At 45.6% G+C, this 17,386-nt stretch overlaps 1 protein-coding gene across 6 annotated transcripts in view; it reads right to left on the bottom strand.

Annotated features, from left to right (window-relative positions):
* IDE (insulin degrading enzyme) overlaps positions 1–17,386 on the bottom strand; it is a 113,300-nt gene that overhangs the window by 54,734 nt on the left and 41,180 nt on the right. For all 6 annotated transcript variants that reach the window (XM_090057102.1, XM_090057103.1, XM_090057101.1 and 3 more), the window contains exons 9-11: positions 17,139–17,230; positions 12,419–12,499; positions 8,015–8,118 (exon numbers count right to left, since the gene is read on the bottom strand). In XM_090057102.1, the coding sequence (XP_089913228.1) occupies positions 8,015–8,118; positions 12,419–12,499; positions 17,139–17,230 (277 nt within the window). The remainder of the gene's footprint in view (positions 1–8,014; positions 8,119–12,418; positions 12,500–17,138; positions 17,231–17,386) is intronic.

Raw genomic sequence — 17,386 nt, 5'->3', positions numbered from 1 at the left:
AAAGAAAACTGGCTGTATTGGATATTGGCCCAATGGGGACAATAATTTGGCTGATAAATGCCCATGCTGTGCACAGCTGCAGTGCAACACTCAGGCAGTGCAGAGAGCTGCCTCCAGCTGGTAAGTCCAGTGTGGTGGAAGGGGAGGGAAGGGGCATGGGGGGCCCCCGAACAATGGCCCCCACAGTGAGGAAGGGGGCAGGGGCATAGGCAGGCACTGCCCACCTGGGGTGGGAGAGCTGCTTGCACCCTGGGAGGGCCTAAAAGGATAAGGACATAAGAAAAGAAAGGCTGCAACGTCCCCCTCTCCATTCACAGCTTTTATCATGGGGATCCTAAGAAAGAAGCCTGCTAAAGAAAGAGAAATGGGAGACCATATGGAAGTGTCTGGACCAGCTGAAAGCAAATATAATTTGCATCCAGGAATGTGGCTTGCCCAGCTCTAAAATAATTACACTTTGTTTGAAAAATGATGGTCACATGGCATCTACATGTGGTCAGGAAAGAATGACAATAGATCAGCAGGGGTGGCATGGGCTATCCTGCTGAAATGAGACAATGCAAGACCACTACCGTACAGAGAGATTATTGTAGGTAGGCTGTTACAAGCTACCACTGAGACAGAGGGAGGAAAATTTGACATAAATGTTTATGCTCAGGCCAACAGAGAAAAGGCCAGGTGTACCTTCCTACAACCTATGCAGACAATGCTGGATTCTTGCAGGTTTCACTGGCTGGGAAACGTGGAGCATGTGCCTCAAAGTCATCTGCTGAAGGCTGTGCTCTATGGCCAACTCAAGAACTTCCCATGATGTAGAGGAAGGCTGAGACCAACAGGTGAGCCAGGAAGCAGTGTGCTTCAACCTCCATCTCGTGAGTGAACTTGTAACCACAGTGAGGATTGCTGCTCACACACTGGGCCCTTCACCCACACCACTGCCAAACACAACTGACTGATTGTCTGAGTCACACCTCCTTTCATCTGTCAAGATGCTGTATGGCCTAAAACCTTCCTAGAGAACATGGCTGTGGCAATGCCTAGGACCTGGCCAGTGGTGATTGCAGGAGATTTCAACTGCCTCATCGAAGCGGGAGACAGAATAAGCAAAGGCCAAAAGATGGGCCTGGACAGATCCTCCAGACTGTTGAAAGAGCTTGTCTGTGACCACAGCCTGGTGGATGTGGGCAAGAAAGCCCAAAGGCCGAGGGGAAACTTCACCTGTGCAAACCCTCTGGAGCAGATGAGGTCATGCACCAATTTCATCTTCCTCTCCAAGGGGTGGATGGTAGTAAAAGCTGAATGTGCACCTGTTTGCTTCCTGGACTACCATGTCCTAACACTTAGGGAGAGATGGGGAGAAGGGCAGCCTGAGAGGGGCTGAGGTGTGTGGCAGCTAAATGCAAGCCTCCTGTATGAAAAAAAGATTCAACAGGCATTCAGACAGTGCTACACAGGGTGGAGGACCCTCAGAGCTGGATACCAGAATGGTGGGCGAGCATTAAAGAGAGAACAGAACCCTTCTTCCAACAGGCTGGCAGAAGACAAGCCTGGTTCTACAGGAGGCACCATGAGTACCTGAACTACAAGCTGCAGAGTCTGCACAAGCAGGTGGCTTGGAGTTGGGGCATGAGGGAGGCCATGTGGGAAGTGAAAGCTCAGCTCAGGGCCTTGTACAGGGAACAGGCCAGGAAGAAAGTCTTCCTGGACCAGGGCCACTAGGTGGAGACAAGGAAGGAGTGGTTTGCTTACTTCAGCAGGTTAAAGAAAGCCAAGAGGAAGGTTATGACCAGCTTAGCAGACACAGCAGGAGTAGATATCCTGTCAAATGAAGGGATGCTACCAAGGGCTGTACACAGTGCACCCAGAAGACCATGAATGATGCCCTGCAGGAGCTCACCCAGGGCCTTGGGGGGACTAGGACCAGAAGCTGGTGGAGGAGTGGAGGCTGGAGATCACCAAGATTCTCCACAACTTCAGGAATGGAGAGACTCCTGGGACAGATGATCTGCCCAAGGAGTTCTATGTCACCTTTTGGGACCAAACAGGCCTTGCTGGAGGTGTGTAGGGAACAGCTGTAGGATGATCGCCTGGGGGCCTAAATGGATCAGGACCTCAACACTTTTTATATGAAGGGAGCAAGGAAGGATTTAGAGAACTGTAGACCCATAACACTCCTGAAATTTGACTGTAAACTGATGGCCAAAATTCTTGGCCAAGTGCTTTAAGTCTGTTACCAGTACCATGATCCACAAAGACCAGTCATGCACAGGGGTGACAGATCCACGGAGCCCTGCGGTACCAATGGGAGAGAGGCTTGAACACTGCTGTGCTGAACTTCGAACTAGAAACCCTGCAACTGAGTATCCATTGGTCCCTTTTTGAGACACTGAAGAAGATGGGAGTCCCCAACTTGAGCAGCAGGGTGCTGGTGAATGGGGCGATTTGGGCACCTGAGAGGGCTATCCACTCTCCCCAATTGTGTTACATCTGCGCAAAGGAACTGCTTGCCCACTGGCTCAGATGAGGTCCTGGGATAAGCACAGCGAAGATCTCTGGGGGAAGCAAGGCAGAGACAAAGGTCCGAACCTACATGGACAACCTCAACATCCTGTGCACAGTGCCAAGTGGTTGGTAGAAAGACTGTTGCAACATACCCAGGTATATGGAGCAGCAGCAGGGGCCAAGCTCAATGTGAGCAAGAGAATCTGCCTGGTACTGGGCGAACTTGGGGACCTGTCAACCCTGGGGGTCTCCATCTACCATGAAGGGGTGGAGATCCTCCAGGTGGAGTTTGACCCAGAGCTGAACAGACAGTTGTCCCCATTGACAGGAGGCGTGTCTTCCACAGTCCCAGTCTCTGCTTAATTTTGGCCTCAGTCTTTTCCCACACCTTCTGTCTGTTCAGCTCTGGTTCCAACTCCCCCCAGAGGATCTTCACCCCTGGGGTAGTTGTGCGGGCTTCTCTGCTTCTTTCTGTGTCTCAGTGTGTACACAGGGAGTGCCCAGTGGGCTATCTGCCAGTTCAAGTCTCTCTGCTCCTTCTGCAGGTCTTTGTGGAATATTTGCTCCCATAAAGCCTGGCAGCTGTGCCTAGGTATTACATCCATAGGCGACAGTCTATCCCTGCCCCCCTCAAAGTCATCCATAGACTCCAAAGAGCTATGTGCATCTTCTTCTGGGGCTCTAGATGGGAGAAGGTTGCAAGGACCAGGCTGTACAAGATGAAATGGATCAGGGAGTCAAGGAATGCCGGATATCCTGCTGTTCCTCTGGGCCAAGTACAAGCCAGATTTGCAAACTGGTAACCGAGACAGAATCCAAAATGGACTACTTCATAAGATACTTTGCAGGTCACCTGCTGCAATACTGGTGGGTGTACATGTCACACAACTCGCATCCATGGACCCTGGAGCCACTATGGTTCTACAAGATCTTGCAAAGGATAGATTGTCGCCCATGGATGTACTACTCAGGCACAGCTGCCAGGCTGTGTGGGAACAAATTTTCCACAAAGACCTGCAGAAGGAGCACAGGGACTTAAACTGGCAGATAGCCCACTGGGCACTCCCTATGTAGGCACTGAGACACAGACAGAGGCAGAGAAACCTGCACAACTACCCCAGGCAAACTTGCTGGTGGAAGGAGAAAACAACTGACCACCTCTTCTGGAACTGCTTGTACACCAGGGAAATGTGGAGGAGAGTAATTTTACTCCTTGTGATGGTGACAGAGGTAAAGACCCTGACCAGAGAGGCGGTGCTGTTCAGCCACCTGACCAAGTAGCAAGAGCAGCAAGTAGCAAGAGACAGCCCACTTCAACCAATTCATCTCCTGCCATAGGAACACCCTGTGAAAGACCAGGAACCTGCTTATATACAGGTACACAAATCTCCCAGTCAAGGACTGAGTCAGAATGAGAGCGAGTGAGCTGCAGGTCTACTACAGGAAGCCAAAATAAAACGACAGGGAAAAGACTGCAGAGAATACGTGGAAAGACTGGCATAGAGAAAAGACTGGGTGTGAGAGCAGGAGGAACTGCCCCCCAAGGCACCCAAGGCTGGGGACTGCAAGAAAACCCTCTTTTCTTACTGGGAGAAAGCAGCAGAGCCCACTAAGGGCTAGAGACTCACCTTACATCCTTGCAGGGATGGCAACAGCAGCGGAGCAGCCAGGATTTTGTATGCAGCCGTGCTACATAAGCTCCTGGTCTTTGCAGACTGGGGAATGCTAGGGAGCCACTGGTAAAACTAGCAGGAGTGTGAGATGCTCGCACGCAATGGGGAGTGGTGCGGAGGTAGCAAGCATATGACTAGCAATGGAGCTGGAAGCGGAAGCATCTTCAAGAGCCGGATGCTCAGAGGGTCACCTGGTACAAGGTACTACAACCCTGGGATTGAAGGATGAGAGGGGTTCCCCTCAGAAACTGCAGACAGGATGGGCTTGAAGATACGGGAGCTTTTGTCCTATGCTAATCCCTGAGGCAGCTGATGGAAGCCTTGTGAGCGTGACAGTGCTGGTACAACACGAGACCCAGCTGTCACAGTTTGTTGGTATGCAGCAACCAAATTTATAGAGGGACCGACCTGAATGAATTAATAGTGAGACAAACTCATCTGATTGTGGTGGTGTGATCGCCAAAGACAATTAATTGAATGAACAGGACCAGGAGTGGACAAGTATTTAAGGACATTAATTTTGTTTATTAAGATGAATTAAGTTGCTCCATTTGATTGTGAGGCCTGAGCCCTAATTGGTTCAGAGGGGAGCTTCCAGAAGATTAATTTAAGTTTGAACTATATGCAGTCAATTAAGCTAATGAACTGACTGAGGGGGTGAATAAAGCTGTAATTGGAATTTAGGCACTGACCCCTGTGAGTATAGGGCTAACAAAAGGCACTAAGAGATTACAGGTGCCTTCATTTACAGCTAAGGAGATGACAACATCTATATGCCCAGTTGGTATGCAGATGGGGTAAAAGGAAGCAGTAGAGCTCTATAGGGACAACATCCATGAGATCTACATATGGAGCTCTTTTGGCATCAAGGAATGTCTCTCCAGTTACACAAGACCAAGACGTGGCAGGCAAGATGAGGAAGGCAGTTCCCGAGTAGGGAACACTTGAGTATTCAAACTATCAATCCTTAAGACCTGGTATTCCGGGGGCTTAGGCTCTCAAGCAGTCTGGCACAGGACTTATTTAAGGCACCATTTACACTGGCACAGACTGGTTATAGGCAAGACCACAGAAGAGAATGATGATGACAGTGACAACAATGATGACTGAAAGAACTGGGAAAACAGGTAGGAAATTTGTGAGGGGCCTGTGGGAAAAAAAAGAAGGTACTGACGCCATCTTCTGTGCAACTAAAATGTAAAGGAGATGGTGACAGGCATGCAGGTGTGCAGTTGACACTACTGTAATAGGGATGATGATGTGTAACTGCAGATGTATAGGGACATATATATTTTATACAGAAATATATACATTTTTGCAAAAAAATGTTTGTACTACAACAGTGTTGCTTAAAAGAGTATTTGTGGAGTACTTGTGCTAAAACTTGCTGCGGTTTCAAAAAAAAGGTTAAATGCATCTATTCTGGATGAGCTAAGTCTACGGGTATCATACTAATTTGCTTATTTGCAAGCTACTACAGGCATGTTTAGTTCAGTGTTTTCAAATTTGCCCTCCCTTCCATGTGCTCAGGGAGAGCAGGATTTGACTGTAAGGGGGAGGAAGGACGATGCAGGAGAAGAAGCTGGAGAGGGGGCAGAGGGCAAGGGGGCCACAAGACCATCTAGATTTATTTGCCCTGCTGTAGCAGTTGATAGGGGATGAATTCAAGGCAAACCTCTAATAATTATACTCTATACCTGGCGTGTGTCTACATGGGCTAGTAAAGCCATAAATATTGCTAATAATACTATAAACACAGTAAAATACTGTGCAGTAAGCCCTCCTTACTGCAATAGGGAGTCTACACATGTTCCCTATTGGGAACAAATTTGCTCCCAATGGTAGTAGCCTGGTACAGGGATGCTCCTACCCTGTTGTGGTACCATGCAGCAGCCAGGGGAAGCTCCAGGCTCTCTCAGGGTGCTAGCCTGGGGGCAATCCTCATGTGTATGGGGTTAGGAGAGCTCTGCTGGCTGCAGCTGCCCCATACTCATCAGGAGGGGTTCTGACGTGTGTGGGGCCAGGAGACAGCTACTGCTGCAGAACTCTCCTGGCCCCATGCATGCAGGGACAAGCTCCATGCGCAACAGGGCTTCTGTGCACAGCTAGGGGCTGGCTGCAAGCTGTCCCTCTTCTGGGGCTGCTCCCAGCAAGCCCCAGGCCAGGCAGGGATTTTCTCAAGCAGCCAGGGGTCACCCAGGAGCTGTCCCACTTCTGGGGCAGCTCCCAGTCAGCCCCCAGCAGGGTGGGAATTTCTCTTTGAGAAGTGAAGCAGCTCCTGGCCAGCTCCCAGAAATCCCTACCCACCTGGGGGCTGACTAGGAGCTGTCCCAAAGCAGCACAGCTCCCAGCTAGCCCCTGACAGCACAGTAAAGCAGAAACACCCCCAGTCCTGGCATTGATTGGCTCTGGCTGTTGTGGAGAACTGGAAGCTGACTAGTGACAGGTCTTGAGGGGTAGGGGGTCCCTGTCCCCTGTGGTCTTCTGGTGTTGGGACTGACCAGGAGCAAAACTGCTCCTGGTCAGTGCCTACCCCCATGCTACTGTGCAGTAAGTGGTGCACACACAGACAGTGATGCTTTACTGTGCAGTAGATTAGTCTACTGCACAGTAAAGTATCTCATGTAGACACAACCCTAGAAAATGTAATCAAATTTATAAATTCTCCATAATTAGATACTATATATGGACAAGGGGGGGTTGATTTATATTCAAGGTCATCTTATATTTGAGTAAATAAGGTATATTTTAATATTCTTAGCACTTTGCATACAGCACTTTAAATATATAAAGCACTGCTCTCATTGATTTAAGCTGCAGTCAGACCCAAGTTTCAAGTCAGGCAGGCAGATAACAGTGAAACATTTTTTTCAAATAGACACATTTTAGTGAACTTCCATTGGATAAAGCAAAAAAATATATCCCTGACAGAAAGGCTGCTCCCTTGACAGATTTCTAGTTCCTAAGCCAAAGCACAAGTATGCTTTACAGCAGGGGTATCAAACATGAAGCCTGCAGGTTGGATCCAGCCTGCAAAGGCATATTATCTGGCCCAAAGATTTGGAAAGTTCACACTGGGGCAAGTAGCAGCATTAACACCCATGACTGTCAAAGCCGCTGGTCAACAGGGTCAGCATCTGAAGGGTTAACACCAGTGCTGCTTGCCCTGCTTCCAAGTTTCTGGGTTACAGTCTTGTTGCGGATGCAGTTCTGCAGTGTTGGGGCAAGCAGAGGCAGTGTTAGCCCCCAGAGCTGCCAGAATTTGTTTTGGCTGAGCCAGCACCTATTTCCACTGGAGATGGGTTCTCCAGCCCACAAGTAGCTTTGCAGTGCACATCTGCCCCACAGAGTGATATGAGGTTGACACCTCTGCTCCACAACTACTCTAAGAAAAAGGTCTGAGTTTAATTTAGGCAAAAAAAAAAAGCGCTTTTCACTAGCCTTGATCTGAGAACTGGCAGAGCAGTTTTGGGTAAGGCTTTTTATTTTGATTTTCGGGGGTGGACAGTTTGTTTTTGTGCGTATGTGTTGTTTTTTTCCCTTGGTGAGTAAGGTGGACATGGGTCTGCTGCATGGGTCTGCAGCAGACCCATGTCATGGAAAATTTCAGCCCAGAAAGTTAATATTTGGTTAAAAAAAAATCACAAGGAATGAAAACAGTCTTATTATGGGAATTGTCAGTCAGACCTTAATAACAGACACTACTATCCAGTGCTTCTATAACAACTTTGACTTTACAAACAGCAAAACTGGCATATCAAAGTCTGTTTAAAGTTACATTACTTTGTTTTCTTCATAAAATATTTTATTAAAATGCAAGATACTGCAAGTTAGCTTACCGAACATTTTCTGGCTTCAGTTTATCCAGTACCATCTCTATTAAATCAGGCCTAAATTCTTCAAGTAAATATTCAGCAGCAAGCACCTCTTCTATGGGATAATACTAAAAAAAAAAAAAAAAAAAAGAGACATTTTTAGACTAGAAAACATTTAAGTGAGAAAGTTTTATTGCAGTAAGCTTAAAAGACAATGTAATCACAATTACGTGGATGAGACATCTTTTAAATATGGGTATGCTAAGTATTATATGTTAACACTTCAGGGCAGAAGACTACTGGATAGCTTAGTTTTAAAAATAACTGTTCACCCTTAAACTATCAGTTATCTCTATAAAACAAAATACAAATGACAACGTAAATGCTGACCCCTGGAGGATATTTTTAAGGTTGAAAGTAGCAAATAGTCTAAAGGTGCATTAAAAAAACCCCTGATTTCTAAAAATTCAAAAATACTGTTATTCTTATGACACTTGGTAATTAACCAACTTTTCAAAAGAAAAGGCAGTCTCCAGAATCAAGAAACACAATATGCATTCAAAAAGTAACGTTCAGCTTCCAACTCCTTCTTTAGAGAGTTAGATAATTATAAGTAAAATTATACAATTTGTTTAAAGATTCTACAGTGAACAATGAATATGCAGAAAAAATGCATTTTTGGAGAAGGTGCAAACTGTAGTCCTTCCAGGCAGCCACATGTTCAAGCTGTGAAAGAAAGGATGCCTATTGCAAGGTGGCAATTACCTACGTTCTCTATCACTGATTAATGATAGAAACTGCCTGAGCAAGCAACTTAAATTAACACATCTCAAAAAAAGTGCAGCTGTGGTGTCACTGCCTTGCCAAGCTAGAGGTTATGCTAGTCAGACCTGGGCCTCTCCTACAGAGGAAGTTCATGCCCCTCACCCCTGGCAGACTTTCAGTTGCAAGAGGAACAGAACTTAAATTCAACCAGTGAACTTGCAAGTACAAAGAAGTGATTCAGCCCCTTTTCCTGTGACAGTAGAAAAAAGTATAAAATATCACATCACATTTTAAACAACTCAGATAAATAGAACATATTTGTTCTTCTGTCTAGGTATTTCCAATCACATCTGAGTGTTTTAAGAATAATCTAAATTCCTCCGCCCACCACGCCGCCCCTCACCACCCTACCCCCTACACTCATCTTTTCCTACAGGACAATTAGCTAGACTGTTTAGAAGAGGTTTTGAATATAGGTATGAATCTTACACTATACAAAAAGTGAGTTAGGATGTCTTAGTATACCAAGTCTCCTTAGAGCTATTAATATTCCTCCAAAGCTGTTCCAAAGTAATTTATACATGGTATAAAATACACAACTAAAATACACTTCTGGTGTGCAGGAGCAGCAATAAACTAAAATAAAGTATGGTTGGAGTGGGGGATGAGTGGAAGAAAGTAAAATTTGGCAAGAATAGTAGAGCAAAACGACATTATAAAAAACTGAAATATTGCTATTAAAAAATCCTGTATATATAGATCAGACAATACCATAATTTTGAAAGTCCTCTTCTGAAACAATCACACTTAATATACTGTAGAATCCTCTATTTAAATATTTTTCAAGAACAAAAAGCCAAGCTATTGAACTGGAATTTAAATACAAGATGCAAGGAAAGTTATACATTTCTAACCCGATGCTCATCTTACAACAATGTAAAATCAAAATTATTTTATCCTTCTAGCTCAGGGATCGGCAACCTATCCCATGCGTGCCGAAGGTAGCACGTGGCATGTTTCTGATTGGCACGCAGATTGGGTGGGAAGAGCCATGGCCAGATGGAGCCTTGAGCTGCTGCCAACCCCAGCCACGTAAGAGCCCCTCGGGACCCAGACCCAGCTGGGTCCCACCATTGGCCCCAGCCCCAGCCCCAGCCAAGTGCCACCCCCAGGTTGGGGGCTGCCGGTGCCCCAACAGCCTCAGCCCCAATCCCGTGCTGCCGGCAGGCCCCAGAGCCCGGCCCTAGCTAGCACCACCACCACAGCTTGCCCCAGCTCAGTGCCACCGCCAGACCAGGGCCTTCCCGGCACTGCTGACGGCCTCAGACCTGGGCCTAGCCACACGCTGCTGGTGGGCCCGGCCGCAGACAGCACCACCGCAGCTGCTGGCCCCAGCCCAGTGCTGCTGTCGGGCCAGGGCTGGGCCTGTAAACCTGCACAGGCCCCAGCCCCATCCCGATGCTGCCAACACCCCCAGCCCGGCAGCAGCACTGTGCTGGGGCCAGTGTGCCAGCTGCTGGTGGGTCCGGCTCCAGACCGAGCCCTCACCACTGCTGGCCTCAGCACAGTGCTGCTGCCAGGCTGGGGCTGTCGGCACTGTCAGGATGGGGACAGGGCCAGGGCCCACACAGGAGCCAGCCCCATCCCAGCACTGCCAAAGGACCTGGACACGTGCTGCCGGCAGGCCCCGGCCCTCTGTTGCCCGTGGGCCCCGGCCCCAATCCCACCCTGCCGAGCAGCCGTAGCCCCAGCACCACCCTGCCCACAGCCCTGTGCTGCCAGTGGCCCTGACCCCAGCCCCATTCTGCCCATGGCCCCGGCCCAAATGGGTGCAGTGCTGGCACCCGCTGTCTTCCTGGAGCCCGGGGCCAGGAGACAGCCAGGGCCGGGGTGGGGAGGCAGCAGCAGCTGTTTGCAGCCTCCCAGCTACAGCCAGTCCAGGTTCAAGATAGCTGCCGATAGCCATGGAGCTTGGGGTGCTTCCAGTAGCTGGCTGGGAGGATGGAAGCCCTGCTGGAAGCAGCCCGGGCTCCATGGCTATCAGCAGCTACCCAGAACCTGGGTTGGCTGCAGCTGGGAGGCTACAAACATCTGCTGCCTCCTGGGCCCGGCCTCAGCTGCCTCCCAGCCCCAGATCCAGCCCTGGGCTCTGGGGAAGCAGCAGATACTGGCAATGCTCCCCACTGTGTTGCCCTTGCCACCATTTCTGCAGAGTAGCATGTGAAACCTGGCATGGCAGTGCACAGTGGGGGATGCAGAAGGCTGCCTGCCGCTCCGAGCTCCCCTGGCCACATGTACCCTGCCGGCAGGGGTAGCAGCAGTGAGGGGCACAACCCTGCATGCTGCCCATGCTGCTGCCGTACACACAGGGGAAGCGTGACCTGGGCAGCATGGAGCTTGCAGCAACAGGCAGCTTCCCTGTGCTGCCACTCTGGGTCGCACATGCTGCACTCGGGAGGGCCCAAGGGAGGGCAGCAGGGCCAGGAGCACAGTGTATGTTGAGGGCAGCACAGCAGGGAGCATTGCCGGTATCTGCTGCCACTCTGGAGCCCAGGGCAAGTCTGGGAGGCAGCGAGGGCTAGGGCCAGGGCGGGGAGGCAGCAGCTGTTTGCAGCCTCCTGGCTGCGGCTGGTCCAGGTTCTGGGTAGCTGCTGATAGCCACAGAGCCTGGGCTGGGGGACAAGGGGCAGCAGGGGCACAAGCAAGGCTAGGGGGTAGGGGCTTTGGGTGGGGTGCAAGGGACACAAGCAGGGCATCCTGTCATGTACTCCCCGCTACCCTTGTTCTATTTTTCTTGCACCTTCAAAGGTAGGCATTGTGGGTTTTTTCAGCACTCTGGCCCAAAAACGTTGCCTACCCCTGTTCTTGCTTAGCATGACTACTTGCCTACACTTTTACTTAACCTTCTTTAAATAGGCTAATCTGCTGCATACTTAAATTCAAAATAGCAAGTTCACCATATGACAGAACCGAAACAAGAAGTGACAAATGAGAACAGTCCAGAAAAAAACAAGATCAGCTATAAATTTAATTTAAAATAAATTCATGTAGGGTGAGGAAAATTTTTACAACATGGGAAAAAAATATGTGAAAAAGTCTGAAGTTTACTGGATAGGAAATAAATAGGAAATAAACAAGATTTTAACTGTGATCCACTAAACCAGCCCAAAATTTACCTGAAGGAGAAAATTCTGTTTAGTCAAATAAATAAAAAACTACTGCATATCAACTTGATAAATGTATACTTGTATATTCATACTAATACAAGTACTTATGTCAAGCAGCCCTAAGTGCATGCCCCTGTGCCACATCTCAGCATTCAGCTGTCAAATAAACACAGCATGTGGAAACTCTCAGGACTGAGTCTTCCTCAGACCTATTAGGGCTAATAAGTCAGGTTTTCAGTCCAAATGCTGAATCATTCATTCCATCAAACTTAAAAATACAAAATGCTAGGGAGCAAAAGCAGATGACTCATTTCTTGAACATTTACCCATAGAAATCAGTACTGCAAAAAAATGCTTCCAGAATCCAGGGATGTAAAATGAAGACAGACATTCACAGATATTTATTTATATTGTTTATGCGGTGTGATTTCAAAACAAAATTTTAACTTATTACTCTCCATTCAGATACAGTCCAAAATACATAAAGTTCACTTACATGCAACATCCCAGCAAGCTTTGATGTATAACCTCTTGGTCGTTCTTTATCTTTGAACCTGAAAGCCACAGCATTTAAATCCTAAGGGAAAATAAAATAAAAGTTTTTTGTATTTTATTACAAAAAAGTGACAGTATATTAAAAAAAAATCACTATCAAAATAGTCATTTGGTAAAATAACTTGAAATAAAGAATAAAGCATACCCAAATATATGCTGGGCCAATTTAAACATCCAAAATAAACAAGCAGCAGGGCATTCTTCTTCAGGTCTAAGTCTACCTCTATTATGCAGTTGGGCCAATAAAAAATAATTACCCACAAAAATCCTTGCTATTTGCACATTTCTTGGACTATCATGGCTACAATATCACACTCAAATACTACCACTGATAAATCAGCTTATTACACTTTCTTACACAGTTTCTTATCCAAGGAAACATTTGTAATCTAATTACTATTACCAAGTATTATAAAGCGATTATCTATTTGCTCAGTAAAGGCTTGAATGATATTACCTACCATATTTACTTGAATAAAAGACAAGGTTTTTTCCTCTTCAGTCAACATGGGGAACCCCTCCCCCCCCGCCACATCTTACATTTGTATACAAGGAAACCTCACTAAATACATATTCTATCTTTGAACAGCTGCTAAAAGTAGCATGTACTCAGTAATGGAAACCAACTATGAAGGTGATTAAATACAGCCAACCCTGAGCATGGCTATAAAGTACACAGCCCATATTAAGCAAGCATGCTGATGGGGCCTTACCTTTCCTTTTTTTTTTTTTTAAATTTTTTCACGTTCCAAGTCAAATCAGCCAAATCAAGTCCAAATCCTGAGTCAGTCCAGAGCCATAAATGGCCCTACAACTGGCAAACGTCCTCTACCTCTACTGAGGCTTCAGATGTTTCCAACATCTTTTGGCAGGCATCCTACATGCAGGTCCAAGCCAAGGGGCTTGGGGTTCAGATGCCCCCACATTTTGCTTGTCCTCAGCTATATGGCTGCAGGAGCAAGCTAGGGGGAAGCCTCCCATTTCCATAATGTGGGCTTAAAACCCCAATATCTCAGCGGGTACTAAGCCAGACCAGAAGAGCAGTTATCCCCTGGGTGCTTAAGGAAAACTGCCTTCCTGGACCCAGATACATGGCGTTTCCCCTGACAGGTAAGTACAGCCCATACTGGGCAAACATACTGATGGGACCCTACCACAAGGTTAGGTTAGTGCAGCCTATCTGAATAAGGTATACAATAGCGACCATAGAGTTAGTACTGAGGAGGAGTGTTCCTTTTCTAGTCGTGGTGAGCCATGGTGTTGCATTTCAACTGCTCTTCACTTCCACAGCTAAGCTGCATCTTTCTTTCCCATTTCCAATGATTCCTGTTTCTTCTGGCAAACATCATCAAACAGAGCCCCAAACAGTTCACCCAGAATCCCTGTCAGCTCCTCTCTCAGCCTGTCACATATGATTAGCAAGGCCCCACCTTGTATGAAATGAAGCCAGAGCAGGTGTCCCTGAGCCTCATCTGCATATATATTTTTGGAGAATCCCAAGACTCGTGACAAGAACACCCATTTCCAGTCATAAGTGAGGGGGGCTACCACACACATCATTTGTGGGGAGTGGGGGGCGTATCTGGGGTAGGCGCACACACTGAGTAGTGTTGCGTTATGGGGGTCACCATGGCTTGAAATGCTGTTGACTCTGCTGGGGCCCAGCCCAGTGGACTATATGGTAAATCATGAGGCTTTTGACTTTGGATTAATATCATGCATAGTTTGTACTCTATATAAAAGTAGGTGCCAAAACGCAACTTAAGAGTATTTGTGGAGTACCTGTGCTAAAACTTGCAACAGTTTCAAAAAAGGTAAAATGCATCAATTCTCAATGAACCAAGTCTATGGGTACTCCATGTAAATTACTACAACTGTTTATTTCAAGGTCAGTTTTTTTAGATTGCTCCTCACTTCCATGTGCTCAGGAAGTGAGCCGGGTCTAACAGGCAGGGGAAGACAAAGGGGCAGAGGACAAATGAGCTACCTGACCCCCCCAGATATATTTTTCCTGCTGTAGCAGTGGGAAGGAGACAAATTCAAGTCAGACCTCCAATAACTATATTCTATACCTGGAAAATTATAACAAATTTATACATTTTCCATATATAGAATGCAACTATTGAGGGGTCATCTTATAATATCAGGGTCCTCTTATATTCAAGTAGATGTGGTATTATAATCAATGCTTCAAAAAGCAGCCAATGCAGGAGGTGGAAAAAGTCAGTCTGGTAAACCTCCACAACAAGAGTGGTAAGCTGAAAATCTTTGAACTCGCCAAACAGAGGTGGCTAGGAAAGGGCTTCCTTTACCCTTTAAACTTCTTCAGTGTACCCACAATAGTTATGCAGTTTTTGGCCCTGAGCAGGTGCATTTAATAATTCCTTGATCATCAGAAAGCAATTCAGGTTGAATCTGTCTTACAGATTAAGACCTTTCAGGATTTATATTATTTTCATTCAACAACTACTACTCTAGCCACATATTAACTCAGAGTGTTTATAACAATAATTCCCTGATGCTTCTGTCAGGTAAAGCTACTACATACGTATTACTGACTTTTCCTCCACAACCACCAAAGATGAAACTCTCTCCTTAGTCACGCAGGTGCTGAAACTATTCCTCATAACATTATGATTCAGGCCACATAATTTGATTCCAAGGTTTTCTGTAGCCATATAATACCTAAATTCTGCCATAAATGGCATAAGTGCCATGCAGCCGAGTCTGAGCCCTTTTTGCCAGAAAATCTTATTTGACTACCTGATCATCCAAAAAAGTCATGATAACTGACTCCACTTTTCTCTCTTGTTATCAGATAAGATGTCTCCAACTAACTCTCAAGCAGTATTATATCACTCAAAGAACCTAGTCCCACTACACAAATGCTCAATTAAAAAAAAAATTAAATCTTTTGAGGCCAATATGCTGTTTTACATTTAAAAACCTTCTGCTGAATTATACCTTTTGCTCACTCAAAGTCCATGGGAAACAAAGTCCATGCTTTCTTCCGTTTCCCTACCCTGCAGTTCATTCACCCAGTTTTCAGTGTTGATCCCTACTCTGCAATTTTTCCTAAAAGTCCTATGCCACTGCTCTTCCTTTCCTTACTCCCTACCATTTAACTTTTGCTTTTGCATGCCCAGCTTTCCCTACACCCACCTCAAATAATTTGAATCAGCCTGGGTTTTCTGTTACCCTCCATCCATTCCCAAGAAATGTACTGTGTTTTGATATGTAAACATGAAAGACAGCACAAGCCAAAACAAATATTTAGAACAGAAAACGCTGGCCTTACATTAATAAGTGAATACAAACTAATGAACACACACATGTAACTCATGCAGGCATGATTTTGTAACTTGCAAAATATTTCCAGTAAATACCGTTCTAAATTAAGTACTAAAGTAAAAAAGTATGTTTGTGCTTACTATTCACTTTCTCTCTCTCACATACACACACAAAAAGCTACTTTAAAATAACATTTTACAAGTTACAAAATAAAGCCCTCAACCACTTAACCACTTCATCCTCTTCCTGCAGTCTCTCACCAAGTTCACTACACACTTTCCAACTTCTGTAACAATTTTGGTAGGGTCCTACAGACAACTACCTACTTCAACCAGAAAGACCTGCTTAACAATCGTTACTGGATCCAACCTATGTACTTAATTAGGCAGGGAACCTATGGAAAAAATAGTACGTAGTCATGTAATTAAGGACCATAACACAATACATATGCACCACAGGTCTATTTAAAGGTTGCACACTGTCACCTTGTTTCTAGAATCTGCACATTTTTGAATACCTGGTTTTATAATTTTAACATTCTTGGTAATTTTCTAGGATAGTAAATAGTAAAGAGAAAAATAACTAAAATAAAAATATCATCAGCCAGCAGATTACTACAGCCCTATGTGCCTTTGCCAATGCAAACATGGAGAGAAAGAGCAAAGTCAAGGTATATATTTCTAAATGTTCTATCTTGGCCTGGACAGTGACAGAGCTCCACTTCCCAATGTTCCAGTTTGGCCCGGAGAACTCACTAGGTAATTCACTTTTACTACTGGCAAGCTTACGGGCATGCATGCAGCAGCACACTGAGTAGCTTCCTTGCTACTCACTCAAGAGTAGGGCAGCTCAGGTTCCCATATTGTGGACCTGGAGTGGGATCCTAGGCAGCTAGAGCAAAAGCCACCAGTGGGAGAGGTACCTGGCCAGACATGCTTCGCAAAACATGCCAGCCTTCCAGGTGCACCTCAGGGCGGCTTACAACACTGACAGTGGGATGAATTATTCCTCTTACAATTCAATAAAGCCTTAAAGAGTCCACATATTTGGCTCAAAAAACAACATTCTGTTGTGTTGCGGTATTTTGAGTTAGGACAAAATTTATTTTTATTTTCAGTAAATATTATGATGTTAAATCTACAGAACTGTATTGTATAAGAAATATATTCCGAAGTGGCTTCCTCAACCATGGAGTTTGGTTCTAGTTAATATTCATATATATACACATACACATACACGTGTGTGTGTGTGTGTATATATATATATATATATATATATATATATATATATATACACACACACACACATACACACACACACACACACAAAAATTAGTGAAGGAAATTGGTTATGACTTAAAACTGCTATACCTTGCACTCTTGGAAAACCCATTCTTGAGGTCCTTCTGTACATAGTTTTTGAATATATTGAAACATGTGCAATATTATATCTTCAACATGCACTGAAAAAAAAAGAAAAAACAACATATTTAAATAATTCTTTGTATTATGCACAATGAAAAATAAATATTTTCCTGAAAAGAAACTAAAAAAAGTATGAGACATGTGCAAGCTTAGTTAGGTTCCATTTCATTAGAAGGTAGGTAAATATGTGCATA

Source organism: Crocodylus siamensis, chromosome 7 (genome assembly GCF_052110815.1).
Source record: "Crocodylus siamensis isolate JL-2025a chromosome 7, ASM5211081v1, whole genome shotgun sequence".
In the NCBI taxonomy this organism is placed as follows: Eukaryota; Metazoa; Chordata; order Crocodylia; family Crocodylidae; genus Crocodylus; species Crocodylus siamensis.
This window is presented reverse-complemented; position numbering and strand designations above follow the sequence as displayed.